This window comes from Leucoraja erinacea, chromosome 4 (assembly GCF_028641065.1).
Source record: "Leucoraja erinacea ecotype New England chromosome 4, Leri_hhj_1, whole genome shotgun sequence".
In the NCBI taxonomy this organism is placed as follows: domain Eukaryota; kingdom Metazoa; phylum Chordata; class Chondrichthyes; order Rajiformes; family Rajidae; genus Leucoraja; species Leucoraja erinaceus.
The window spans coordinates 12,466,740-12,492,808 of NC_073380.1; the positions used below are offsets into that span (position 1 = coordinate 12,466,740).

Here is a 26,069-nt window from a genome sequence, read left to right on the forward strand (position 1 = left end):
AGATGGGTGCAGCAGCATCTATGGAGCGAAGGAAATGGGTAACGTTTCGGGCCGAAACCCTTCTTCAGACTGATAGGGGGTGGCGGGGAGAAGGAAGATTTTATTCAGATTGTCCGCAGCCTTGGAATTAAGAGTTTCTATTTATTTACATGTTTCCAGAAAATCCTCCCTCAAGAAGAAAATGAACTCATATTGAAGTTTTTTGAAGCAAAATTTGACTTGAATACTACAAGGTAAAGTTTGATGAGGTGTTGTGCAGGGGGAAGCCTCTCATTCCTGTTATCTGTCAGCCCTACTCTGCATGTGTGGATACATTGAGTCAAGTTCCACCTCTGCTTGACCACAATGCCCCCATTGTTAAACAACTTGCGACCATCGTAGAACACAGAAAAGTACAGGTGGACACACAATGCTGGAGTAACTCAGCAGGACAGGCAGCATCTCTGGAGAGAAGGAATGAGTGACGTTTCGGGTCGAGACCCTTCTTCAGTCCCAACATTTTGTGTTACCTTCGATTTAAATCAGCATCTGCAGTTCTGTCCAAAATATTGCAAAGTACAGCACGGGAACAGGCCCTTCATCCCACCATGTTTGTGCCGAACATGATGCCAAGATAACCTAAACATATTTCCCTGCACGTGATCCATATCTCGCTATCTAAAAGCCTCTTAAACACCACTATAGTGTCTTCTTCAACCACCACCACCTGGCAGTGCATTCCAGGCACCCACCACTCTCTTTAAAATTTTGCCCCTCTAGCTTTAAAGTTCTGCCCTCCAGATCTTGAGATTTCCTCCCTGGTGTAAAAGGTTCTGGTTGTCTACCCTATCTATACCTCTCATCATTTTATGTACTTCTCTCGGGAACCTCTGGCATTCCAAAGAAAACAATCCAAGTTTGTCAAACCACTCCTTGTACCTCAAGTCAAGTCAAGTCGACTTTATTTGCCACATACACATACAAGATGTGCAATGAAATGAAAGTGGCAATGCCTGCGGATTGTGCAAAAACTACGGAACAGAATAGAGCAGAATCAGTATTTACATATTAGAAAAAAAACAACAATTTTAAAAAGACACAACACAACAGTAAATTAGTCCCTGGTGAGATAAGAGTTTACAGTCCTGATGGCCTGTGGGATGAAACTCCGTCTCATCCTCTCTGTTTTCACGGCATGACAGCGGAGGCGCTTGCCTGGCCGTAGCAGCTGCAACAGTCCGTTGCTGGGGTGGTAGAGGTCCCCCATAATGTTGCTGACTCTGGATCTGCACCTACTGGTGTATAGTCCCTGCAGTGGGGGGGTGGCGAGTGTAGTTACCATAATGCGTTCAGCCGAATGCACTACTCTCTGCAGAGCCTAACAATCCCTAATCAAGGCAGTATTCTGGTAAAACCCTCCAAAGCCAACACATCCTTCCTGTGTAAGAAAGAACTGCAGATGCTGGTAAAATCGAAGGTAGTTATATGGATAGTTATATGGATGGGAAGGGAATGGAGGGTTATGGTCTGAGCGCAGGTATATGGGACTAGGGGAGATTATGTGTTCGGCACGGGCTAGAAGGGTCGAGATGGCCTGTTTCCGTGCTGTAATTGTTATATGGTTATATAGACACAAAATGCTGGAGTAACTCAGCGGACGATGCAGCATCTCTGGAGAGAAGGACTGGGCGAAGTTTTGGGTCGTGACCCTTGAGATCCTTCCTGTAATGGGGTGGCCAGAACTGCACGCATTGCTCCAAATGTGGCCTAACCGCAATCTGTTAGAGCTACGTCATGACTTCCTGATATACTCAATGCTTTGCCCAATGAAGGCGAGCATACCATTTGCATGATTTACCACTCTAGATCAACGGGTGGACCTTGTCCCCAAGATCCATCTGCACATCAATGCTATTAGGGATCAATCAATCAGTTTTATTCGTCACTTGCACATAAAGTGCAAGTGAAATGAATTTGCCAGCAGCGATACAATGAAAAAGAACACACAAAAACACGATAAAAATTTAACACAAACATCCACCACAGCATTCGTCACTGCGGTGGAAGGCACAAAATTTGGCCAGTCCTCCTCCATACTATTAACTCTATGCAGGCATTGGACCCCCCAATTCTATAATTTACTGGTCAATTAACCTATAAACATGTACGTCTTTGGAGCATGGGAGGAAACCGGAGCATCCGGAGAAAATGCTTGTAGTCACAGGGAGAACTTGCATTGGACTGCCCAAAGTTCAACACTTTGCACTTGCTTGGATTACAATCCATCTGCTATTTCTCCACCCATTTCCCAAAGTTGGTCTATATCCCACTGTATACTTTGACAGCCTCCTTCAGCAGTCTTGACAACTTTTAAAGCTGAGCATGTAGATATATGCAAAGCGGTGATATGATGAATGCAGCTGTATTGTAATACTTGAAATGCAATCTGGTAATGCTCTTTTTTGTAATTGTAAATATTATCTACCAGAAAGAGGTATACCAGATTACCACTGTATTGTAAATAGAGCTAATGTATTACAACACTTGAATCCATGTATCTCGCAGTGACAGCGGCAGAAGTGCCGCCTCGCAGCTCCAGAGACTCAAGTTCAATCCTGATCTCATGTGCACTCTGTGTGGAGTTTGCACGTTCTCCCTGTGATTGCGTGGGTTTTCTCCAGGTGTTCCTGTTTCCTTCTGCATCCCAAAGATGTCCAGGTTTGTAGCTTTATTGGCCCTCTGAAAATAGGCCTTGCCGTATAGGATGCAAATGTGGGATAACGTAGATAACATGTGCCCTCTGTGTGGAGTTTGCACGTTCTCCCCTTGACTGCGTGTGTTTAATTGCCTTTAATAAAATTGTAAATTTTCCCAAGTGTGTAGGATAGTGCTAGTGTACGCGGGTTGGTGGTTGGTGTGGACTCGGAAGGCCCTGTTTCCATGCTGTTTCTCTAAACACTTAAATCCATTTTTATTGAAACATATAAAGAGTAAAGTATATCATTAATAAAAATAGAAGTTTTTACATTTCCAAAAATAAGCAGATTTAGTTTTGTTTAGAGATACAGCACGGAAACAGGCCCTTCGGCCCACCGAGTCCGCGCCGACCAGCGGTCCCCGCTCATTAACACTACCCTACACACACTAGGAACAATTTTACATTCATACCAAGCCAATTAACCTACATTCCTATACCTTTTTGGAGTGTGGGAGTAAACCGAAGATCTCAGAGAAAACCCACGCAGGTCACGGGGCGAACGTACAAACTCCGTACAGACAAGCACCCGTAGTCGGGGTCAAACCCGGGTCTCTTGCGCCGGGAGGCAGCAACTCTACCGCTGCACCAGCATGCCGCGGTTGTGTGGGCAGACGGACTTGGTCTTTTGGCTGTGACCGTTATTGCTTCCACTAATAATGTTTTTGTTTTCTGTTCCCACTCAGAGATTTCAGCACAAATCTGTTGCTTTGTCAGGAAACTTTCCAGACGCCGTCGCAAGAGTTCTTCATTCGACTGACCCAGACCTGTCTCCTCCCCTTCTGTATGTCTGTCATGCTGATCTGCCTGCTCTCAACTCTGGAAGTCGTTGCCAAGAAGTTTCGGTAAAGAAGAAACTAGAAGTTGTCGAAGTGGATTATTGCAATTCACAGCCAAATATCCCGGCTTGGTTGCTAATGAATATTTCAATACCCACTGTCATCTGTGTGAAAAACCTATCCATCAGATCCCTTAAAAATCTCTCTCCTCTCTCCTCTCACCTTAAACCTGTATGGTCTAGTTGTAGACTTCCCAGTCCCTGGTAAAAGACAGTCACTATCTATCCCATCTGTGCAGATCAGGGGAGAAGACAGGTACGGGGTACTGATTGGGGATGATCAGCCATGATCACATTGAATGGCAGTACTGGCTCGAAGGGCCGAATGGTCTATGTCCCAAAGAATGGTCTCCTATTGTCTATGTCCCCCATAATTTTATAAACCTTTTCTGTAATTCATCCCTCAGCCCCGTTCTCTGGAGTAAATAGTCTCCGCCTGTCCAATCTGTCCTACGGAGGCACAGCGGTAGAGTTGCTGCCTTGCAGCGAATGCAGCGCTGGAGACCCGGGTTCGATCCCGACTACGGGTGCTGTCTGTACGGAGTTTGTACGTTCTCCCTGTGACCTGCGTGGGTTTTCTCCGAGATCTTCGGTTTACTCCCACACTCCAAAGACGTACAGGTTTGTAGGTTAATTGGTTTAGTAAATGTAGAAAAGAATTGTCCCTAGTGGGTGTAGCATAGTGTTAATGTGTGGGGATTGGTGGCCGGCGCGGGCCCAGTGGGTCGAAGGGTATGTTTCCGTGCTGTATCTCTAAACTAAACTAAAGTCAAGCCATTCAGTCCAAAGAAGTGACCTAATGTGTTTACAGAAAACCTTGACACAAAACCGTTCCAAAATCAATAACTTGAATTGATATGTGTAGGAAGGAACTGTAGCTGCTGGTTTAAACCGAAGATAGACATAAAAATGCTTGAGTAACTCAGTGGGACAGGCAGCATCTCTGGAGAGAAGGAATGGGTGACATGTCGGGTCGAGACCCTTCTTAGATATTATGCTGTGACATATGCAACTCACTGGAACACTATTAAACACAACAGTGAGCTGCATGAAATGCCATGACAATGGTCTAAAGCCCAATCACAGAGCTTGATTGTAAGGTAAAACTTTGAGTAATGAAATGCAGGGAGGTTGAGACAGCAATTGCAAAAATCTGGGCACAAGCAGCTGATGATTAAAGTAGGGAAATGTTGACAGAGGCCAGAATTACGCGTGGGTTGTAAGTAGGGTTGCCAACTTTCCCACTCCCAAATAAGGGACGAAAGGTCAAAACAAGGGACAAATTCCCGACCGACTTGGCCATGGCTGGGTGAATGATGAGTTGGCCCGGGTGCTGGACTGCACACAAAGCCCCAGCCAGCGGGCCAACGGAGGAGTTTTGACCCAGGAGCGATGCCGCGCGCAAAGTCCGTCACCCCATCCAACTCGTGAACCGATGATCGGCCCTGAGATGGAGCACTGGTGGTGTCGGCGGTAAGCGAAGGTTCGAAGGTCGGACAGCTGGCTGGGCTGCTGACCGATGGGGCCACGGGCGAGGCGCTGCTGCTGCTGCTGCACTCCATGGGCTGCACTACGTCGGGACCAGTGAAGCGGGGCTGGACACGGCGCTCAAACACGAGTAGTAGCAGTCAAATACGGGACAAGGCCGGTCCCATATGGGACAAATCAATTCAGCCCAATATACGGGATGTCCCGGATAATACGGGACGGTTGGCAACCCTAGTTGTAAGGCCGGAGAGGACGCACAGATTTGGGAGGGCCGTTACCAGAGAGGGCTTTGAGGACAAAGATCATCACCTTTAAATCAGGGTATAACTTAACCGTACCAGTGTAAGTCAGGAAGCAAAGAGGTCACAAGTTAACACAATTTACTGTAAATTAAAACAGAGGCAGTGAGGGCTTAGATGATCTTGAAGTTGCAAAGGGAAGCTGGGCAGGATTGTGTGGGAATAATTCAATTTGTCTGTTCGTTTAATTTGGTGATACAGCATGGAACCAGGCCCTTCAGCCCACAGAGTCCGCGCCAACCAGCGATCACTCATACGCTAATTTTATCCCACACACTAGAGTCAATTGACAGAAGCCAATTATCCTAGAAACCTGCACGTGCTGTCTGTACGGAGTTTGTACGTTTTTACCTGTGACCATATGAGTTTTCTCTGCGTGCTCCGGTTTCCTCCCGCATTTCAAAGACGTGCGGGTTTGCAGGTTAATTGGCTTCTGTTAATAGTCGCTAATGTGGAGGATAGAAATAGTGTGAATGGGTGATTGGCGGTCAGTGTTGACAAGGTGGGCCGAAGGCTTATTTCTACTCTTGTTTCTCTAAATTAAAAAGACTTATTGTCCTTCTGTTGACCGAGTAGCGCGCAACAAAAGCTTTTCCCTATACCTCGGTACACATGACAATAAATAATACTGTACCTATCAACTAAATTAAATCCATATTGATTTTAATGTCTAGGAATGAAATTAAACCGAAGATAGACACAAAAAGCTGGAGTAACTCAGCGGGACAGGCAGCATCTCTGGAGAGAAGGAATGGGTGACGTCACTGAGTTACTCCAGCTTTTTGTGTCCGTCTTGATTTTAATGTCGCAGTTTACCTTTGGACTTTGTTTTGTTTTAGTAATGTGCCACAAAAAAGTGATGGTGTGCCAGATATTGTGGTGATCGGTGAGAGGCCGGAGGTGGCCTACCACATGCTGCATATAGTGCTGTTCGGCTCACTGGCACTGATGTTCCAAGGGTACGTGTGTTCATGGTGATCCTCGGACTACCTTTTCAGTGCATAGTAATGAGAATCAAGCTCTTAATAAAAGTGAGTACAGAGGTTGGGAGGTCATGTTGCAGTCTGTATAAGACGTTGGTGAGACCGCGTTTAGAATATTGTGTTCAGTTCTGGGCACCATGTTATAGGAAAAATATTGTCAAGCTGGAAAGGGTTCAGACAAGATTTACGAGGATGTTGCCAGGACTAGAGGGTGTGAGCTATAGGGGGAGGTTGAGTAGGCTGGGTCTCTATTCCATGGAGTGTAGAAGGATGAGGGATGATCTTATAGAGGTGTACAAAATCATGAGAGGAATAGTTCGGGAAGATGCACAGAGTCTTTCACCCTGAGTAGGGGAATCGAGGACTATAGGACATAGGTTCAAGGTGAAGGGGAAAAGATTTAATAGGAATCTGAGGGGTAACTTTTTCACAAAGAGAGTGTGGTGTATGGAACAAGCTGCCAGAGGAGGTAGTTGAGGCTGGGACTGTCCCATCGTTTAAGAAACAGTTGGACAGGTACATGGATAGGACCGGTTTGGAGGGTTATGGACCAAGTGCAGGCAAGTGGGACTAGTGTAGCTGGGACATTGTTGGCTGGTGTGGGCAAGTTAGGCTGAAGGGCCTGTTTCCACAATGTATCACTCTATGACTCTATGGAGGAATTTGAGCAGTTCAGGCCAGGCCTTTTAAATTAAAAAAAAACAAACCTATCTCTTTCCCAGAGTAGGGGAAATGAGGACTAGAGGACATAGGTTTAAGGTGAAGTCCAACATATGTCTATTAGAGCGTGTTAAATATAATTTCCAACAGAGGGTATTATTTCCATTTGTGGACATGTGGTGGTGCTATTGAGCTACATTTCCCCAAATGTAAAATGTTGTTCACAGTAAGGGGCGTATACTGCTAAGTTTATTGTAAAGTATCTGTTAATGAAGCTTGATCCTGCAGTTAATATAAAACAAGGATGTAATGAGAATGTTGCCAGGACTAGAGAGCCTGAGCTATAGAGAGAGATTGGGCAAGGAAGGACTTTATTCCCTGGAGCACAGGAAGCTACGGGGTGCCCCAATAGAGGTGTGTAAAATCATGAGGGGATTAAATAGGGTGAATGCAGTCTTTTGTCCAGAGCTGGGAATCCAGAACTAGAAGGCATAGGTTTAAGGTGAGGGGGAGGGGGGGGAAGATTAAATAGGAACCTGACGGGCAACGTTTTCACACAAAGGGTGGTGGATGTATGTAACGAAGGTAGACAAAAGTACTGGAGAAACTCAGCGGGTGCGGCAGCATCTATGGAGCGAAGGGAATAGGCAACGTTTGCCAGAGGAGGTAGATGAGGCAGGTACTATAACAACATTCAAAAGATATTTGGACAGGTACATGGATAGGAAAGGTTTAGAGGGATAAGGGCCAAGCGTGGGGAAATGGGACTCGCGTAGATGGGACATCTTGATTTGATCGGCATGGATAAGTTAGGGCCGAAGGGCCTGTTTCCGTGCTGTATGACTCTTTAATTCATGAATAACGCTTGCTGCATTTTGTACCTTCACAGCCTGAAGTATTTATGGACCCCGTATGCCTGCATGTTTGCAGCCTTTGGTGTATGTTCCCCTGAGCTATGGATGACTGTGTTTAAGTGGTTGCGGCTGAGAACAGTGCCTCCATTGCTTCTGGTGAGTTCACAACGTCCCTCGAGATCACTGCACCTCACACGCTCTTAATATGTGTCTACTAAAGTACTTTTTTTCCCCCCAATTTTAGGCTCTTGTATTGAGCACTGCAGTTCCAACAATAATAGCATTCAGCATTTGGAAGGATGTGAGTATTTTATTATTTTTATTTAATTCTTTATTTCGAACAAAATAAAAGAATAAAAAGCAAGTGTGAAACAGCATACAAAAAACAAAACAAGAATATTTATAAAGTATCATGAACAATATCTATAAATAAATTAAATCGTATGTGTCCGAAAAGGGAGCAGGAAGAAGCCAAAGCTTATTAATTCCCACCCCTTATTCAACTGCTTATAATTATCTTATACAGCTTTAGCAGCTATATGTACACCATATGGACACCAGCCACAATATGTACACAAAATTATTTACATTTATACACTAATCAAATATTTACAGCCATACAAAAAAGAGAGAAAGAAAAAAGATAAGATAAACCCCTCCTATACTATACAGTATCTTAGTCACATATAATAATAATAATAATAATAATAATAATAATAATAAATTTTATTTTCAGGCGCCTTTCAAATCTCAAGGTCACCTTACAAATATTAAACAGAAGAGAAAAAAAAACATGCAGTCGGAGAAAAATAAATAATAAGGACATCATCAATACACAAATTAAAGATAGAAATCACTCCAAAGACACAAAATCAAAAAATCAAAAAAAGCACAACGTGAAAAGAGAGCAGCGGCAGCTAAAGCGCGCCAGCGTCCAATCTCCCTTCCGACAGCCATCTTGGACACAGACTAACAAAGTACCTTACACACAGAAAAATCATCCCCCCACAGTGGTTACCACTGTGGGGGAAGGCACAAAAGTCCAGTCCCCAACCCCAGTTCTCCCAAAAGTCAGGCCTATTAAGGCCACCGCTGTTGCCTCAACGGAGGCCCGATGTTCCTGGCCGTTCTAGCCGGGTGGTCTTATATATACAACCCATCACCCGATAATCACCCTTCCCAATACAATCAGTATAACAAATGTTAGCACATTTCTAACTCGGTGCTTTAACTATGTTGATAAGATTGTTTTGAAATTATAGTTTTGATTATTGTCAAGTGTATCGAGGCTCAGCAAAAAGCTTTTTTGTTGTATGACATCCATTCAGCAGAAAGACTATAGATACATGATTACAAACAAGCCGTCCAAGCTGTGCAGATACAGGGCAAAGGGAATAAAGTTTAGTACAAGATAAAGTCCAGTAAAGCCCGATTAAAGATAGTCCGAGGGTCTCCAATGAGCTATCCTACCCCTTATGACCTTATGATCAAGAGACCCGAACTTTTATAATTCTCATGTCATAAGGGATAGGAGCAGAAATAGGTCATTCGGCCCATCAAGTCTACTCTGCCTTTCGATCATGGCTGATCTATCTCTCTCCCCATCTAACCCATTTTTCCTCCCCATGACCCCTGGCACCTGCACTAATCAATCTCATCCTTATTTTTCATATTCCTTACACAATATTTGCCTCTCCCTCTAATTTCTTTCAATTTTAGATATTTGCTGTCCTCCACTGGGGAGAAGGAATGGGTGACGTTTCAGGTCGAGACCCTGGGCTGAAGAAGGGTCTCAACCCGAAACGTCACCCATTCCTTCTCTCCAGAGATGCTGCCTGTCCCGCTGAGTTACTCCAGCATTTTGTTTCTATCTTCAGTGCAAACCAGCACCTGTAGTTCCTTCCCACACACCCCTCCATTGGAACTGGAAGAATGCAGGTATCTAAATTTGAAGGAATTGATAGCGAGAGGCAAATATTGTCTTAAGGACTTTGAAAACAAGGGCTATAATGCAAACCAACCTCCCTTCCATTGACCCCCATCTCCACTTCCTGCTGCCTCAGCAATACCACCAGCATAATCAAGGACCAATCTCATCCACTGCCACTCCGTCTTCTCCCCTCTCCCATCCGGCAAGAGGTGCAAAAGTGTGAAAATGCACACCTCCAGACACAGAGACAGTTTCTTCCCAGCTGTTATCAACTGAACCATCCACTCAGCAACTAGAGAGTGGCGGTCCTAACAAACAGTAATAGTAGAGTGAGGCTATTCGGCCCATCAAGTGTACTACACCCTTCAATCATGGCTGATCTATGATCATCTCCAAATTTCATTGCTCACCTCTCGGCAGCTCCCATTTGTCATGCTCTTGGTTTCCTTCCCCCAAAATCTTCACCCTTCCACTTTTTGTCTTGTTTTAAGGAGAGGCATTTTGTGAGTGGAATTTGAGAAATGTGGAAACCTTTTGACCGGTGTACGATTTTAAACTGAATAGCCAAACGGGTCAGAAGCGTTCCCGAAGAATGCACAGGAAAACAATCAAGTTATTACATATTATTTAAAAACTAGGATGGCACTGGTTGCTTTTGAAAGCACTGGGCCTGCACTCACTGGAGTTTAGAAGGATGAGGGGGTACCTCATTGAAACATACTGTTGTGAGATAAATGAAACTTTCACTACTTGTAATTAACTTAACTTTATTTAAGCTTTAAGCAACTTATTTCTGCAATACACAAACTCAGAAACGTCTGGCAAACATGGCTGATTCTGCAGGCTTTTCCCGCCCGAAATACTTTGCACATGCGCACACTCCCGAAATGTCCTGTGCATGCGCACTCCTGAAACGTCCCGCGCATGCGCACACTCTAGAAATGTCCTGCGCATGCGCACACACTAGAAGAGCTCCGCACATGCGCACATGCGCCCACTTCACATACCGAATAGTTAAAGGTTTGGATAGAGTGGACGTGGAGAGGATGTTTCCACTAGTGGGAGAGTCTAGGACTAGAGGGTGCAGCCTCATAATAAAAGGACATGAGGAGGTGAGGAGGAATTTCTTTAGTCACAAAGTGGTGAATCTGTGGCATTCATTACCATGAACGGCTGTGGAGGCCATTTTACCTAAGTTCACATCTTCTCGGAGCAGAATTCGGCCATTCGGCCTATTAAGTCTACACCATTCAATCATGGCTGGTCTATCTTTCCCTCTTAACCCCATTCTCCTGCCTTTTCTCCAGAAACCCTGACACCCGTACTAGTTAAAAAAAAAGTGTTAGTCAGAGAATGACAGATTGTTTATTAGTAAGGGTGGCAAGGGTTATAGGGAGAAGGCAGAATGGCCTAATTCTGCTCCTAAGACTTATGAACTATGATTTTATTTTCTATTTAAAAACAATACATAAAACATAAAAAGTGTTCACAGTGCCCCGATATAGTTGCTTCAGAGGTGATACTACTTTGCATTATATAAGGCATTGTACAGCATTACTAGTCACTCAGTGTGGATTCAGGGCCTTTTATGCAATTTTTTTATCCGGCGACTTGCCTGCACCCGTCATAGTCGCAGCAGGTCGCCAAAAATGTTCAACATGTTGAAAATCCAGCGGCGTCCAGAACAAGGTAAGACTCTTTGGGCGACTATTCACGACCATACAGGCATCACCCTGCGACATGAAGCGCAAGTGGGACAGGCCCTTTAGGACTTGGGTCTATGTCCAAGTACAGGTTTCCCACAGCTTCCAGCCATACCTTGTCCAGGTACTGGATGGGTATGGACATAGTACGGGTGGCACGGTGGCACAGCGGTAGAGTTGCTGCCTTACAGCGCCGGAGTCCCAGGTGCAATCCTGACTATGGGTGCTGTATGTACGGAGTTTGCATGTTCTTCCCCCGGCCTGCGTGTGTTTTCTCCGGGATCTCCGGTTTCCTCCCACACTCCAAAGACGCACAAGTTTGTAGGCTAATTGGTTTCAGTAAAGATTGTAAATTGTCCCTAGTTTGGCTTTAGTTTAGAGATACAGCAGGGAAACAGGCCCTTCGGCCTTCCGAGACCGCACCGGCCAGCGATTCCTCGCACGCTAACACTATCCTACACACACAGGAGACAATTTCACATTTATACCAAGCCAATTAACCTACAAACATGTACATCTTTGGAGTGTGGGAGGAAACCGAAGATCTCTGAGAAAACACACACAGATCATGGGGAGAACGTACAAATGAGGGAACGTAGTGTGGAGGATCGTGCGAGTGTATGGGGATCGCCGGGCCCAAGAGCCAAACTCGGTGGGCCAAAGGGCCTGTTTCTGTGCTGTATCTCCAAACTAAACTAAACTAACCAGGCTTTCAGATGAGTAATGTGGCATCCTGTATTAATGTAAGAGTAATGTACGGATGTCAGGGGTTATGGGGAAAAAGCAGGAGAATGGTGTTAGGAGGGAGCGATAGATCAGCCATGATTGAATGGCGGAGTTGACTTGATGGGCCGGATGGCCTAATTCTGTTCCTATCACTTATTACCGTCGGATTTTTGACCACATTTTCCACACTTCTCTCGACGGCCGTTCCAAAGGTAGGATCTCGACAAGAAAATGACCAAGTATCCCTGTCAGTTGTAGCACACTCTTGGACTTTGGTAGCAGCCCTGATGTTCTGTTAAATTAATTATTTAAGGAGCAGATGCACTTTACAAGAATCGCAGCCAATTAGTGCCTGGTCTAATTTCACGATTGACATGACTTCACCTGGAAGAATCACAAGCTTGATCTCCTCTGTGTGAAATTGAATTTTGTTCAATTCATCTTTTTTTCTTTTCTATAATAAAAGGCCATTGCATGCTCCATCTTCCAGGCACATTCTTACAGAGATACACAGAGGTACAGTGCGGCCCTTCGGCCCACTGAGTCCGCGCCGACCTGCGATCCCTGCATATTAACACTACCCTACACACACACACTCACACGGGACAATTTACATTTATGCCAAGCCAATTAACCTACATACCTAGTACGTCTTTGGAGTGTGGGAGGAAACTGGAGTTCTCGGAGAAAATCCACGCGGGTCACGGGGAGAACGTACAAACGCCGTGCAGACAAGCACCCGTAGTCGGGATCGCCACATTCTTGCCACAGATTTCTTTACATCCTGTAAATAAACCTTCCTCCAAAGCCGGTGGCAAGCGTTCCTATTTTACCGCTGGCTGAATATTCCAGGGCTTTTGAGATTATTGTGTTGTATGAGAATAGCGTTTTAGTTTTGCCGATACAGCATGGTAACACTGCCGAGTCCACCCTGACCATTGAGCGGCGCGGTGGCACAGCCGGCAGAGCCGCTGCCTCGCAGCACCACAGACCCGGGTTCTGTCTGTGTGGAGTGTGCACGTTCTCCCCGTGACCATGTGGGTTTCCTCCGAGTGCTCCGGTTTCCTCCCACTTCACAAAGACCTGCAGTTTTTAGGTTAATTGGCCCCCTGTAAATAGCCCCTCCTGTAGGGAACGGACATAGAACTAGTGTGAATGGGTGATCGGTGGCTGGTGTGGACCCGGTGGGCCAATGGACATTTTTCCATTCTCCATATTCCAATCGATTGATCACCCGTTCACACTAGTTCTACGATGCACTATTTTCTCATCCATTTCCTACGTACCTACGAATCCACATGTCTTGAAGACGGCGCAGAGGAAGAGTTGCTGCCTTACAGCACTCGCAGCACCAGAGACCCAGGTTCGGTCCTGACTACGGGTGCTGTCTGTACGGAGTTTGTAGGGATGTAGGTTAATTGGCTCGATGTATGTGTAAAATTAATTGACCCTCGCATTTGTAGATAGTGTTAATGTGCGGAGATCGCTGGTCGGCGTGGACCTAGTGGGCCGAAGGGCCTGTTTCTGCGCTGTATCTCTAAACTAAACCCAAATGGTCAAAGGGAAAACATGCAAACTCCACACAAATAGAACCCAAGATCAAGATCGAACCTGGGGCTCTAGCACTGTTAGGCAGCAGCTCTACCAGCTGCAATGTGTTATATAGCAATATATAATCCTGTTGAAAGTACATTGCAGATTGGGAAACTGCGGATGGAGACAGTGGGCTTGCTTAAGATTGCAAGAAAACCTGCATTGCTTTTAGCAATGGACAGCTTTGGATCGGATGCACCCAATTACTTACAAAAAGGAGATGTTTCTATTTGCATTAGTCACGTATTCTTGCCTGAACTCCCCAATTGTTTGAGTTATAGTTTAGTTTGTTGTCACGTGTACTGAGGTACAGTGAAAAGCTTTTATTGCGTGCTAACCAGTCAGTGGAAAGATCATACGTGATTACAATTGAGCCATTTACAGTGTGCAGGTACATGACTGCGTGGGCAACAACTATTTTTTGACCTCCACTGCCTTCTGATGTTCCACAGATTCACAGATGGGAAAAAAAATTTCACCCAGAGAGTTGTGAATCTGTGGAATTCACCCAGAGAGTTGTGAATCTGTGGAATTCTCTGCCACAGAAGGCAGTGGAGGCCAATTCACTGGATGCTTTCAAGAGAAAGTTGATTTAGCTCTTGGGGCTAACGGAATTGAGGGATGTGGGGGAAAAAGCAGGAATGGGGTACTGCTTTTGGATGATCAGCCATGATCTTATTTAATGGCGGTGCTGGCTTGAAGGGCCGAATGGCCTACTCCTGCACCTATTTTCCATGTTTCTGTGATAAAGGGTATAATATTTAGTGCAAGATAAAGTCCAGTTAAAGATAGTTTGGTCTCCAGTGGGGTGGATGGTAGAGAGGAGATGAACAAGTTAAAGCTCGAAATGCTGCTGTGGGAGTAGAGATGTAATATAGTGGAGCGACTGTAAAGAGTGATTACAGATCCACTTCTATGACTCGCGCACAGAGCCGCCTGGTTTGGGCACCACCTTGGACTCTTTGGTGGACACAAAATGCTGGAGTAACTCAGCGGGACAGGCAGCATCTCTGGAGAGAAGGAATGGATGACGTTTCATGTCGGACCCTTCTTTGGACAGAAGGTTCTCGACCCGAAACGTCACCCATTCCTTCTCTCTAGAGATGCTGCCTGTCCAATTGAGTCACTCCAGCATTTTGTGTCTACCTTCGATTTAAACCAGCATCTGCAGTTTTTTCCTACACACCTTGGAATCTTTGTCCCTCTGCTGTGATACAGTTGAATAACCTGTCTAGGGAGATGGCAGGAGAATGGGGTTGAGAGGGAGAGATAGATCAGCCATGATTGAACGGCGGAGTAGAATCGATGGGGCGAATGGCCTAATTCTTCTCCCATCACCTATGACCTTAACCACATCCACTTTATCCAAGCCTTTCACTATTCAGTGCGTTTCAATGGGGACCCCCCTCATTCTGTATTAAGATTTTTGGCCACATTTGGACTAGTTCTGCTCCTATGACATGACCTAATGAACTACACATTTTTTAGTGTCTTGTACCTGCTCTCTTTAAAGAAATTCTGATGCCTTTGTTACACCATTGCCTTCTGGAGAAGGTTAACTATGCTAAAATCATGCCTCTATGCCAGAGTCGTATCCACAGAAGGACAAAGGGCATTTATTGTCCAACTGGTGCAGTGAAATTTGAGTTACCATGCAGCACACAAATAAGATAAACACAACACTTTATAATTTAACATAAAACGTAAAACACATCCCCCCCCACAGCGGAATCAACGTTTCCCACTGTGAGGGAAGGCACCAAAGTTTAGTCCTCTTCCTCTGTTCACCCGTGTTCGGGGCCTATTGACGCCTCCGCAGTCGCCGTTACAGGCCCGATGTTTCAGGCCCTCGAACACTCTCAGCGGCCCAGAGCCTCCGAATCTGCCGCTTTCTACCGGAAACCGCGGCTTCCAAAGTCCACAGGCTGAGCTGGGCCTGTGGAGGCCAAGTCAGTGGATATTTTTAAGGCAGAGATAGATATATTTGTGATTAGTACAGGTGTCAGGGGTTATGGAGAGAAGGCAGGAGAATGGGGTTGAGAGGGAAAGATGGATCGGGTATGATTGAATGGCGGAGTAGACTTGATGGGCTGAATGACCTAATTTTGCTCCTATTATGAGCATGAACTTTACACTTGCTTCTGTTTGTTTTGCTGAACTCTATATGTTTAAGTTGTAATATTACTTGAACTTCAGTTCTTTCCAGATGTAATGAGCGAGCTGTCTGAGCTGCAGGAGTTTTATGATTCAGATACTGTCGAGCTGATGAACTGGATCAAGTAAGTTGTTACATTCCTACAATTTTATTTTTTAAAGTCTGTGCTGGGGAGCTTGGATTCGCACTGTCCACCAAGCTCCAATGGGCAAGTGTCAGTGACAATGGTATCGTGAATCTCAGAGCGGCACGGTGGCGCAGCAGTAGAGTTGCTGCCTCACAGTGCCAGAGACATGGGTTCAATCCTGACTACAGGTGCTGTCTGCATGGAGCTTGTTCGTTCTCCCTGAGACCGCGTGGATTTTCTCCGGGTGCTCCAGTTTCCTCCCACACGTGCAAGTTTGTAGGTTAATTGGCTTCTGTAAATTGTCCCCAGTGTGTAGATATAACTAGTGTTCAGGTGGACTCGGTGGGCCGAAGGGCCTGTTTCCAAGCTGTATCTCTAAAACTAACAACTAATTAATTTGTTAACAAATTCAAAATTTTAAGATATTGCAAATTATGGTATTCTTGAACAGGGGCATACTATTTGAGCCATTCAGTCAGGGCATGGTTTAACTGTGGCCTATTCCACATGTGTAGGAGCTAACTGCAGATGCTTGTTTAAATCAAAGATAGACACAAAAAGCTGGAGTAAATCAACGGGACAGGCAGCATCTCTGGAGAGAAGGAATGGGTGACGTTTCAGGTCGAGACCCTTCTTCAGACTAATGTCTGAAGATTGAAGGGTCTCTCGAACTTCTACAGGTGCACAGTAGAGAGCATACTGATTGGCTGCATTGTGGCCTGGTTCGGCAACTTGAACGTCCAGCAGCGATAAAGACTACAAAAAGTAGTAAACACTGCCCAGTCCATCACCGGCTCTGACCTCCCCACCATCGAAGGGATCTATCGCAGTCGCTGCCTCAAAAAGGCTGCCAACATCATCAAGGACCCACACCATCCTGGCCACTCACTCATTTCGCCGTTGCCTTTGGGAAGAAGGTACAGGAGCTTGAAATCTGTAACATCCAGATCAGGAACAACTTCTTCCCCACAGCCATCAGGCTATTAAACACAACATTAAATAAGCTTGGAACAATATCAATCTATTATTATTATTATTATTGCACTATATCTGTTAATTTATTGTGTATATATGGTCTATAGACACACTGAACTTGTATCTTCTGGTTTGTATTATGTTTACATATTTTGCTGTGCTGCAGCAAGTAAGAATTTCATTATTCTATCTGGGACACATGACAATATAACTCTCTTGACTTGACTCTTCCTGCCTGTCCCACCTAATTCCACATGTCTGCAGTTGCTCTGTACCTCCTGAGGTGTTTGGTTATGAAGATCCATCAGTCTAGATTAAAAATTGACCTTGCATTAGTTGCTGTTTGTGGATAAAGTGTTTCACATCTCTAGCACCCTTTGAATGTAGATGTGTTTCTCAATTTCATTTAAATATTAGCCTCTAGTCTCACAACTCTACCACCCACCAAATGGAGCTCAGGGCCTGGCAGACATTGACGCTGAGACAACAACCTGGCTGCTCAACACCCGGCTTGAGATCTAACTATTCCTTTGGCTTATGTTTCATTCGCAAGAAGAAGACGAAGTTTGTGCTTCTGGGCTTCTGAATTTTAGATTGCAAAAACCAATTAAAAATGCTTTCCCTTTTCTCCAGAGATGCTGGTTGTCCTGCTGAGTTACTTCAGCACTTTGTGTCTATCTTCGTTATAAACCAACATCTGCAGTTCCTTCCTGCACATAAAAATTGAATGATGTTAGATCACAGATTTTTGCATTCCATTCATCCAGTTCAATGCTTGTATCCTTCAAGCCTTTATTATCTTGGATGCTTCGTTGAAATCACCCATCAACTCCCAAATTGTCGGGGATAGAACCCTACAATGTCTGTTTTCTTCCCTCAAAAGTCATTTAGTCTTATTCTGCTGAGAAATTTGATTATGTGGCCTTGTATATTATTATCTAAATTATTTCTAGAACGTAGAACAGTACAGTGTGTAGTGTGTCCCAGTTTCCAAACACTTTAAAGGGACTGTCCCACTGTGGCGACCTAATTGGCGAGTTTAGAAGAGTTTGCCCTCGACTCGTACCCACAGCATGGTCAACACGAGGTCCTAGGAGGTCTTTGTTACTCTCCTTCATGCTCGAGAGTAGTCCCCGCGTACTCGAGGCCTCAGCTAGGTCGCGGCGTATTTTTCAACATGTTGAAAAATGCCCGCGAGTAAAAATATATCGCCATGGAAAAAATCGATACTTTTTTTTACTCGTAGGTTTAGTCGTAGTAGGTCGGCATGTCAGTCGTAGGTAATCGAGGGTAGTCGAAGGTAGTCGTAGATAGTCATCATTATAGTCGAAGGGAGGTGGAAGGAGGTCGTCTTCACTCTCCACTATTCGGTGTCCAATTTTCCCGTAGCTAGTCGAAGCTAGTCTTCAACATAGTCGAAGGAGGTCTTCTACATAACATTTTTTCAAACTCTCCTAAACTCCTCTAAATTCGCCAACTGGGTCACCGCAGTGGGACAGCCCCTTAACTCCCCTTCCCATTCCCACACTGACCTTTCTGTCCTGGGCCTCCTCCACTGTCAGAGTGAGGCCCAGCGCAAATTGGAGGAACAACACCTCATATTTTGCTTGGGTAGCACACAGCCTGTACATCTTTGTAGTGTGGGAGGAAACCGGAGCACCCAGAGGGAACCCACGCAGGTCACGGGGAGAACGTACAAACTCCATACGGACAGCACCCGTAGTCAGGATCGAACCCGGATATCTGGCGCTGTAAAGCAGCATCTCTACTGCTGTGCCACCGTGCCATCCAAGTGAAGGGGGGGGGAAACGAGCAAACCATATTTGTAAGGAATAATTTCTACTGTAGCTGATTTCTATCATATGTGGAGACTAAATACTTTCAAGAACACTATGGTTTGCAAGCCAATAACAGGACATATTAAGGGAATTTGGATTAATAAGTCAATGCAAGTTTAAGTAATTTATTTACGGGCAGCGCAGCGGGTGAGTTGCTGCCTTACAGCGATTACAGTGCCAGATATCCGGGATCGATCCTGGCTACAAGCGCTGTCTGTACGAAGTTTGTACGTTCTCCCCGTGACCCATGTGGGTTTTTACTCTGAGAACTTCGGTTTCCTCCCAAAGTTCGCTGGTCGCTGGTCGGTGCGGCCACGAGGTTTGTTTCCACGCGATATCTTTAAACTAAATGTAAATGTGAGTCATTTGTTTGCTACTCTTAGAGTTAGATTTAGCTGTTAGGGCTAAGGGAATCGAGGGATATGGGGGAGAAAGCTGGAATGGGGTACTGATTTTGGATGATCAGCCATGATCATATTGAATGGCGGTGCTGACATTTAAATGGCCTACTCCTGCACCTATTTTCTATGTTTCTCTGTTACTAATGCGGATATAATTACCACTTTTTGAATGCAACATGGATTTAACCCAATCTTTTGTGGCAGACGGTAAACTTTCACTTGTTACCGAAGTCAGATGGAGAGCTGTACACTGTGTATTAAGTATAAGCTGCTTGTTCAGGTAGACAAAGGGATTATCTGTCACAGTTCTCTGGCACGTGCCCTGCTTGGAGCGACGAGGCCACTGGGCACAATTGTACCTCTTCACCAGATCCTACTCTCCATACAGCTGGATTCGGCAACTTTCACTTGAATGCTTCCAGCTTTGGTGTATAGTTGTTTTAATTTGCTGCCTGCCTTTCCACTTTGTCATGAAAGCAGCACATTACTAAGCATTTACACCATGTTATCTCGCCTTGTCTAAGAGCCAAAATAATTGCATTATCTACCCACTGTGACTGCTAACAGCTGGACAGACCAGTGAAAGGTTTTCAATTCAAGTCATTTCAGTCACTTGGAATATTAATCTTGAAACCTGAAATAACTTGCAGGGAATATTGAATCGCTTATTTTGAACTACTTTTGAACGGGGGTGGCTCAGTGATGCAGCGGTAGATTTGGTGCCTTACAGCGGCAGAGACCTGGGTGTGATCCTGAATACGGGTGCTGTCAAGTCAAGAGTGTTCTATTGTCATATGTCCGGGATGGGACAATGAAATTCTTACTTGCTGCAGCACAACAGAATATGTGAATATGTAAACATAGTACATAACGGGGGAAGAGAAAAAAAAGAAAAAGTTCAATAAATAACAAATATAGTGCAATAATAATATAGTCTTTTGCAGTTCAGAGCTCAGAGCTTATTCATGGTGTTTAATAGCCTGATGGCTGTAGGGAAGAAGATGTTCCTGAACCTGGACGTTACAGTTTTCAAGCTTCTATACCTTCTTCCTGATGGCAGTGGTGAGATGAGTGTGTGGCCAGGATGGTGTGGGTCTTTGATGATTTTGGCTGCCCTTTTGAGGCAGCGACTATGATAGATCCCTTCGACAGTGGGGTGGTCAAAGTCGGTGATGGACTGGGCAGTGGTCACAACTTCTTGTTGTCTATTTCGCACCTGGCCGTTCAAGTTGCCGAACCAGGCCACGATGCAACCAGTCAGAATGTTCTCTACCTGTCTGTACGGCGTTTGTACATTCTCCCCGTGACCGCATTGGTTTTCTTCGGTTTCCTCCCACACTCCAAAGGCCTCCAGGTTTGTAGGCTAATTGGCTTGATAAAATTGTAAATTGTCCCTAGTATGTGTAGGATGGTATTAGTGTGTGGGGATCTCTGGTCAGCACGGACTCAGTAGGCCGAATGTTTCCGCGCAGTATCTGAGTTTAGTTTATTGTCACGTGCCACCGAGGTATAGTGAAAAGCTTTTGTTGCGTGCTAACCAGTCAGCGGACAATACATGATACCTCTAAACTAAACGAAAGTAAATTAATGAACTGATTTCAAAAATTATTTTTCTGATTTTATTTTCAGATAGCCTATATGAGTGACAAACTCTTTTTATGTTTTGGAGCCATTTAGCATAATGTTTGCATAAGCAATTTGTTATGCTGTTAATTGAATCTAACTTTTATTTAAGGGCACCATCCCTCTGCTAAAATGTTTTCTCTGAGGATTGGCTGGGAGGCAGAGGATTTTAAATAGGATTCCAACTTATTTCCATAATTTTGATCTTCATGCTAATGGAAGACTATCCTTTTTGAAAATGCCTGGATGGTGCATTTTGCCTTTCTCTTTCTCTCTCTCTCTTTCTCTCCTTTTAACATGCGACCTGTCTGATGTTACGGGGATACGAACGTCTATTATGTAAGGGGATAAGCAAGTGGCAGAATGCTTTGCTACATTGCACTTTGAGTTGCATGTGAACCACTTTAAGCTATCCCCAAGAGAAATTTTAAGCCGTTCAACCAATACAGATTTGTGTATTTGTTCCTTACTGAAACGTATGAGCTTTGTTGTTTTTCTCCTCGGCCACTGACTGGAGTTTTCTTGAAAATCTTATCAATTTTCTGGAAATTGAATTGGTGGCAAAGGAAGCAGGTGTCAGTTTCGTTTTCTATGAGGGACATCCTTGTGATTGAGACAATGCAGTGTAGGTTCACGAGATTGATCCCTGGGATGGCAGGACTGTCATATGAGGAAAGACTGAAAAGGCTAGGCTTGTGTTCACTGGATTTTAGAAGGATGAGGGGGGGGGGGATCTTATAGAAACGTATAAAATTATAAAAGGACTGGACAAGCTAGATGCAGGAAAAATGTTCCCAATGTTGGGCGAGTCCAGAACCAGGGGCCACAGTCTTAGAATAAAGGGGAGGCCATTTAAGACTGAGGTGAGAAAAAAAAATTTCACCCAGAGAGTTGTGAATTTGTGGGATTCCCTGCCACAGGGGGCAGTTGAGGCCAAGTCACTGGATGGATTGAAGAGAGAGTTAGATAGAGCTTTAGGGAATCTAGGGATATGGGGAGAAGGCAGGCACGGGTTATTGATTGGGGACCATCAGCCATGATCACAATGAATCGAGGGGCCGAATGGCCTCCTCCTGCACCTATTTTCTATGTTTATGTTTCTATGAGACACAGCGTGGAAACATGCCCTTCCTCCCACGGGGTCCATGCTGACCGTCGATCACCCTTTCATGCTGGTTTTATGTTCTCCCATTTTCTCATCTGCCCCCTGAACGCGCGAGGGTCAGTTTACAGAAGCTAATTGACATTCAAGCCCAGACGTCTTTGGGGATGTGGGAAGAAAGTGGAGGATCGGAGAGATCCCACGTGGCTACAAGGACTTTACTTTAGACTCCAGAGATCCAGAGCGTGGAAACGGCCCCTTTGGCCCACCGAGTCAGTACCAACCAGTGATCACCCCATACACCAACACAATCCCACACGCTAGGGACAATATACAATTTTGCAGAAGCCTAGTAGCCTACAAGCTTGTCGGTCTTTGGAGTGGGGCAGCACCCAGAGAATGCCCACATGGTCACAGCGAGAACGTACTAACACAACAGACAGCAGCTGTAGTCGGAATCGAGCCCAGGTCTCTGGCGCTGTAAAGCAGCAACTCTACCAGTTTGCCGACACAAGGTGCTGGTTTATGAAAGGTTACGGTTGGCTTTGCTTCTATTTTGGGAGAGTCCAGAACCAGGGGTCACAGTTTAAGAGTAAGGGGTGGGCCATTATTCACTGAGAAGAGGAAAAACTTTTTTACCCAGAGAGTTGTTACTCTGTGTAATTCTCTGCCACAGAATGCAGTGGAGGCCAATTCACTGGATGTTTTCAAGAGAGTGTTGGGAGAGCACTTGAGGCTAATGGAATCAAGGGATATGGGGGCAAAAGCAGGAACAGTGTACTGAATTTGGATGATCAGTCATGACCATATTGAATGGTGGTACTGGGTCAAAGGGCCGAATGGCCTACTACACCAATATTCAATGTTTGTATGTTTGAACACTTCTGTACTTGAAGTTCAGTTTAGTTTATCGTCACGTACAGTGAAAAGCTTTGGTTGCAAGCTAACCGGTCAGCGGAAAGACAAAATAAAATCCTGATCATGACCTTTTCACCTAGAAGACAAACTCCGACGGCCGCAGTATTTGCGGGCAGTATGCAGCTTATGGGCACGGTGAAGCTGTGCACCGGGCGAACGGTGACCACGCACCCTCTCTATTCAGATAAAGATATGAGGAAGCGGACAGAGGAGGTGAGTGTTTCATTGAGGCTCGTCACGCTGCACCTCACTTCACGCGGGACTCTTTTACCCTGTTACCGAGCCACCAGATGAACCCATGTTTGCCTCACCCTTTTGCCCCCGTGCAGACTAACATCACTATTCGGCAGGGTGGAGTTGCTGCCTTACAGCGCTGGCAGCACCGGAGACCCGGGTTCCATCCCGACTACGGGTGCGTGCTGTCTGTACGGAGTTTGGGAGCAAACCCACGCCGTCACGGGGAGGACGTACAGATCTTCGGGTTTCCTCCCTCGCTCGAAAGCCGTACAGGTTTGCAGGTTAATTGGCTTGGTGGATGTGTAAATTGCCCCTAGTGTGTGTAGGATAGTGTTCTTCTTCTTGCGTATGGCATGCACAATCTAAAGTTGTAAGACAACTTATTCTATTTGATCTTATTTGACTGTGCACGCCAGGTTGATTGCAACCTTCACATGGTCCGCCCTGTTTCAACGAATGCAATCTCCCACCCCAGGATAGTGTTAATGTGCAGGGATCGCTGGTCGGCATGGACTCGGTGGTCCGAAGGGCCTGTTTCTGCACTGTATCTCTAAACTAAACTAAACTATTCAATGCTAAAGTGAGGAGCATTGATCAAGTATAGTTTATGTTCTCGGTTAGAATACAACTGAGATTCAGCAGTCCCGCTGAGTTACTCCAGCATTTTGTGTCTATCTTCGATGTTCCTACACTCTCCTTATAACTAATGCCTTCTAATCCAGGCAGCGTTCTGGTAAACATCCTATGCACCCTCTCCACCCCCACCTTTATAAGGTGGGTTTAGTTTAAAGATACAGCATGGAAACAGGCCATTCAACCCACTGGGTCCAATCTGACCTGTGATGCTCATACACTCGCACTTACTAGTAAGTAAGTAGGTTTATTGGCCAAGTATTCACATACAAGGAATTTGCTTTGGTGCTCCGCCCACAAGTAACAACATGACATACAGTGACAGCTATGAATCTCAGAAAACACTAAACATTAATAATAATAAAACATTAATGATAAAACACCATTGATCAAGCATGTGAAACAACAAAATACCATCACAATACTATCCTACACAATAGGGGGTCCTTTGGTTTGCGTTTTATCCAGTCAAAAGAAATATACAAGAATACAATCAAGCCATCCACAGTGCACAGATAAAGGATACATTATTTAGTGCAAAGATATAACATTGAAGTCCGATTAAAGATAGTTGAAAGGTCTCCAATGGCCATGGCCGTATCTGGTTACGATGCAGTAAATCTGACTGAACAGGGAAACGCAGAGTGCTGCATCCCCGCATATTAACACTACCCTACACACTAGGGACAATTTACATTTCCACCAAGCCAATTAACCTATAAACCCGTATGACTTTGGAGTGTGGGAGGAAACCGAAAACATCTCACTGGGGGAATGTACAAACTCCGTACAGACAGCACCCATAGTCGGGATTGAACCCGGTTCTGTGGCGCTGTAATGGATAGAAAACTGACATGGATAGAAAATTGGTTGGCAGACAGGAAACAAAGAATAGGGATTAACGGGTCCCTTTCAGAATGGCAGGCAGTGACTAGTGGGGTACCACAAGGCTCGGTGCTGGGACCGCAGCTATTTACAATATACATCAATTATTTAAATGAGGGGATTCAAAGTAGCATTAGCAAATTTGCAGATGACACAAAGCTGGGTGGCAGTGTGAACTGTGAGGAGGATGCTGTGAGAATGCAGGGTGACCTGGACACGTTGGGTGAGTGGGAAGATGCAGTTTAATGTGGATAAAGAGGGGATCTTATTGAAACAAGTCAAGTCAAGTTTATTTGTCACATACACATACGAGATGTGCAGTGAAATGAAAGTGGCAATGCTCGCGGACTTTTGTGCAAAAGACAAACAACCAAACAACCAAACAAATTATAAACACAATCATAACACACATTATCTTTTACATAATAAATAATGGAAGGAAAAACGTTCAGTAGAGTTAGTCCATGGTGAGATAGGCGTTTACAGTCCGAATGGCCTCTGGGAAGAAACTCCTTCTCAACCTCTCCGTTCTCACCGCATGGCAATGGAGGCGTTTGCCTGACCGTAGCAGCTGGAACAGTCCGTTGCAGGGGTGGAAGGGGTCTCCCATGATTTTATTTGCTCTCGAGTTGCACCTCCTGTTGTATAGTTCCTGCAGGGGGGCGAGTGAAGTTCCCATAGTGCGTTCGGCCGAACGCACTACTCTCTGCAGAGCCTTCTTGTCCTTGGCAGAGCAATTCCCAAACCAGATGGTAATGTTCCCGGACAAGATTATTACATATAAGATTATTAAGGGTTTGGACATGCTAGAGGCAGGAAACATGTTCTCGATGTTGGGACCAGGGGCCACAGTTTAAGAATAGGGCCATTTAGAAAGGAGATGAGGAAACACTTTTTCACACGAAGACTTGTGAGTCTGTGGAATTCTCTGCCTCAGAGGGCGGTGGAGGCCAGTTCTCTGGATACTTTCAAGTGAGAGCTTGATAGGGCTCTTAAAGATAGCGGAGTCAGGGGATATGGGGAGAAGGCAGGAACGGGGTACTGATTGTGGATGAACAGCCTTGATCACATTGAATGGCGTGAAGGGCCAAATAGCCTACTCCTGCACCTATTGTCTATTGTAAGGCAGTAGCCCTCCTGCTACGCACCTGTGCCGACCTGATGGATGGAACAAAGGCTAGCGATAAGAACAGTAGGTGTGACAGGTTTGTTAGATGATCACAATACCTCACTGTGACACTGGTCTTCAATAATATAACAATACATTTTCTACAGTCATTTATCAACAGCTGCCAGTTGGATGAAATACTGAGAGTCGAGAGCCCGTTAGAAAGTTCTCCCTAAAGGAATTGCCATTGTCCGAATTG

At 45.1% G+C, this 26,069-nt stretch overlaps 1 protein-coding gene across 2 annotated transcripts in view; it reads left to right on the forward strand.

Moving 5' to 3' along the window:
• Positions 1-26,069, forward strand: part of LOC129696154 (probable C-mannosyltransferase DPY19L4) — a 65,130-nt gene that overhangs the window by 34,869 nt on the left and 4,192 nt on the right. For both annotated transcript variants that reach the window (XM_055633685.1, XM_055633686.1), the window contains exons 11-17: positions 160-233; positions 3,421-3,579; positions 6,199-6,318; positions 7,892-8,012; positions 8,101-8,157; positions 16,005-16,087; positions 23,028-23,160. In XM_055633685.1, the coding sequence (XP_055489660.1) occupies positions 160-233; positions 3,421-3,579; positions 6,199-6,318; positions 7,892-8,012; positions 8,101-8,157; positions 16,005-16,087; positions 23,028-23,160 (747 nt within the window). The remainder of the gene's footprint in view (positions 1-159; positions 234-3,420; positions 3,580-6,198; positions 6,319-7,891; positions 8,013-8,100; positions 8,158-16,004; positions 16,088-23,027; positions 23,161-26,069) is intronic.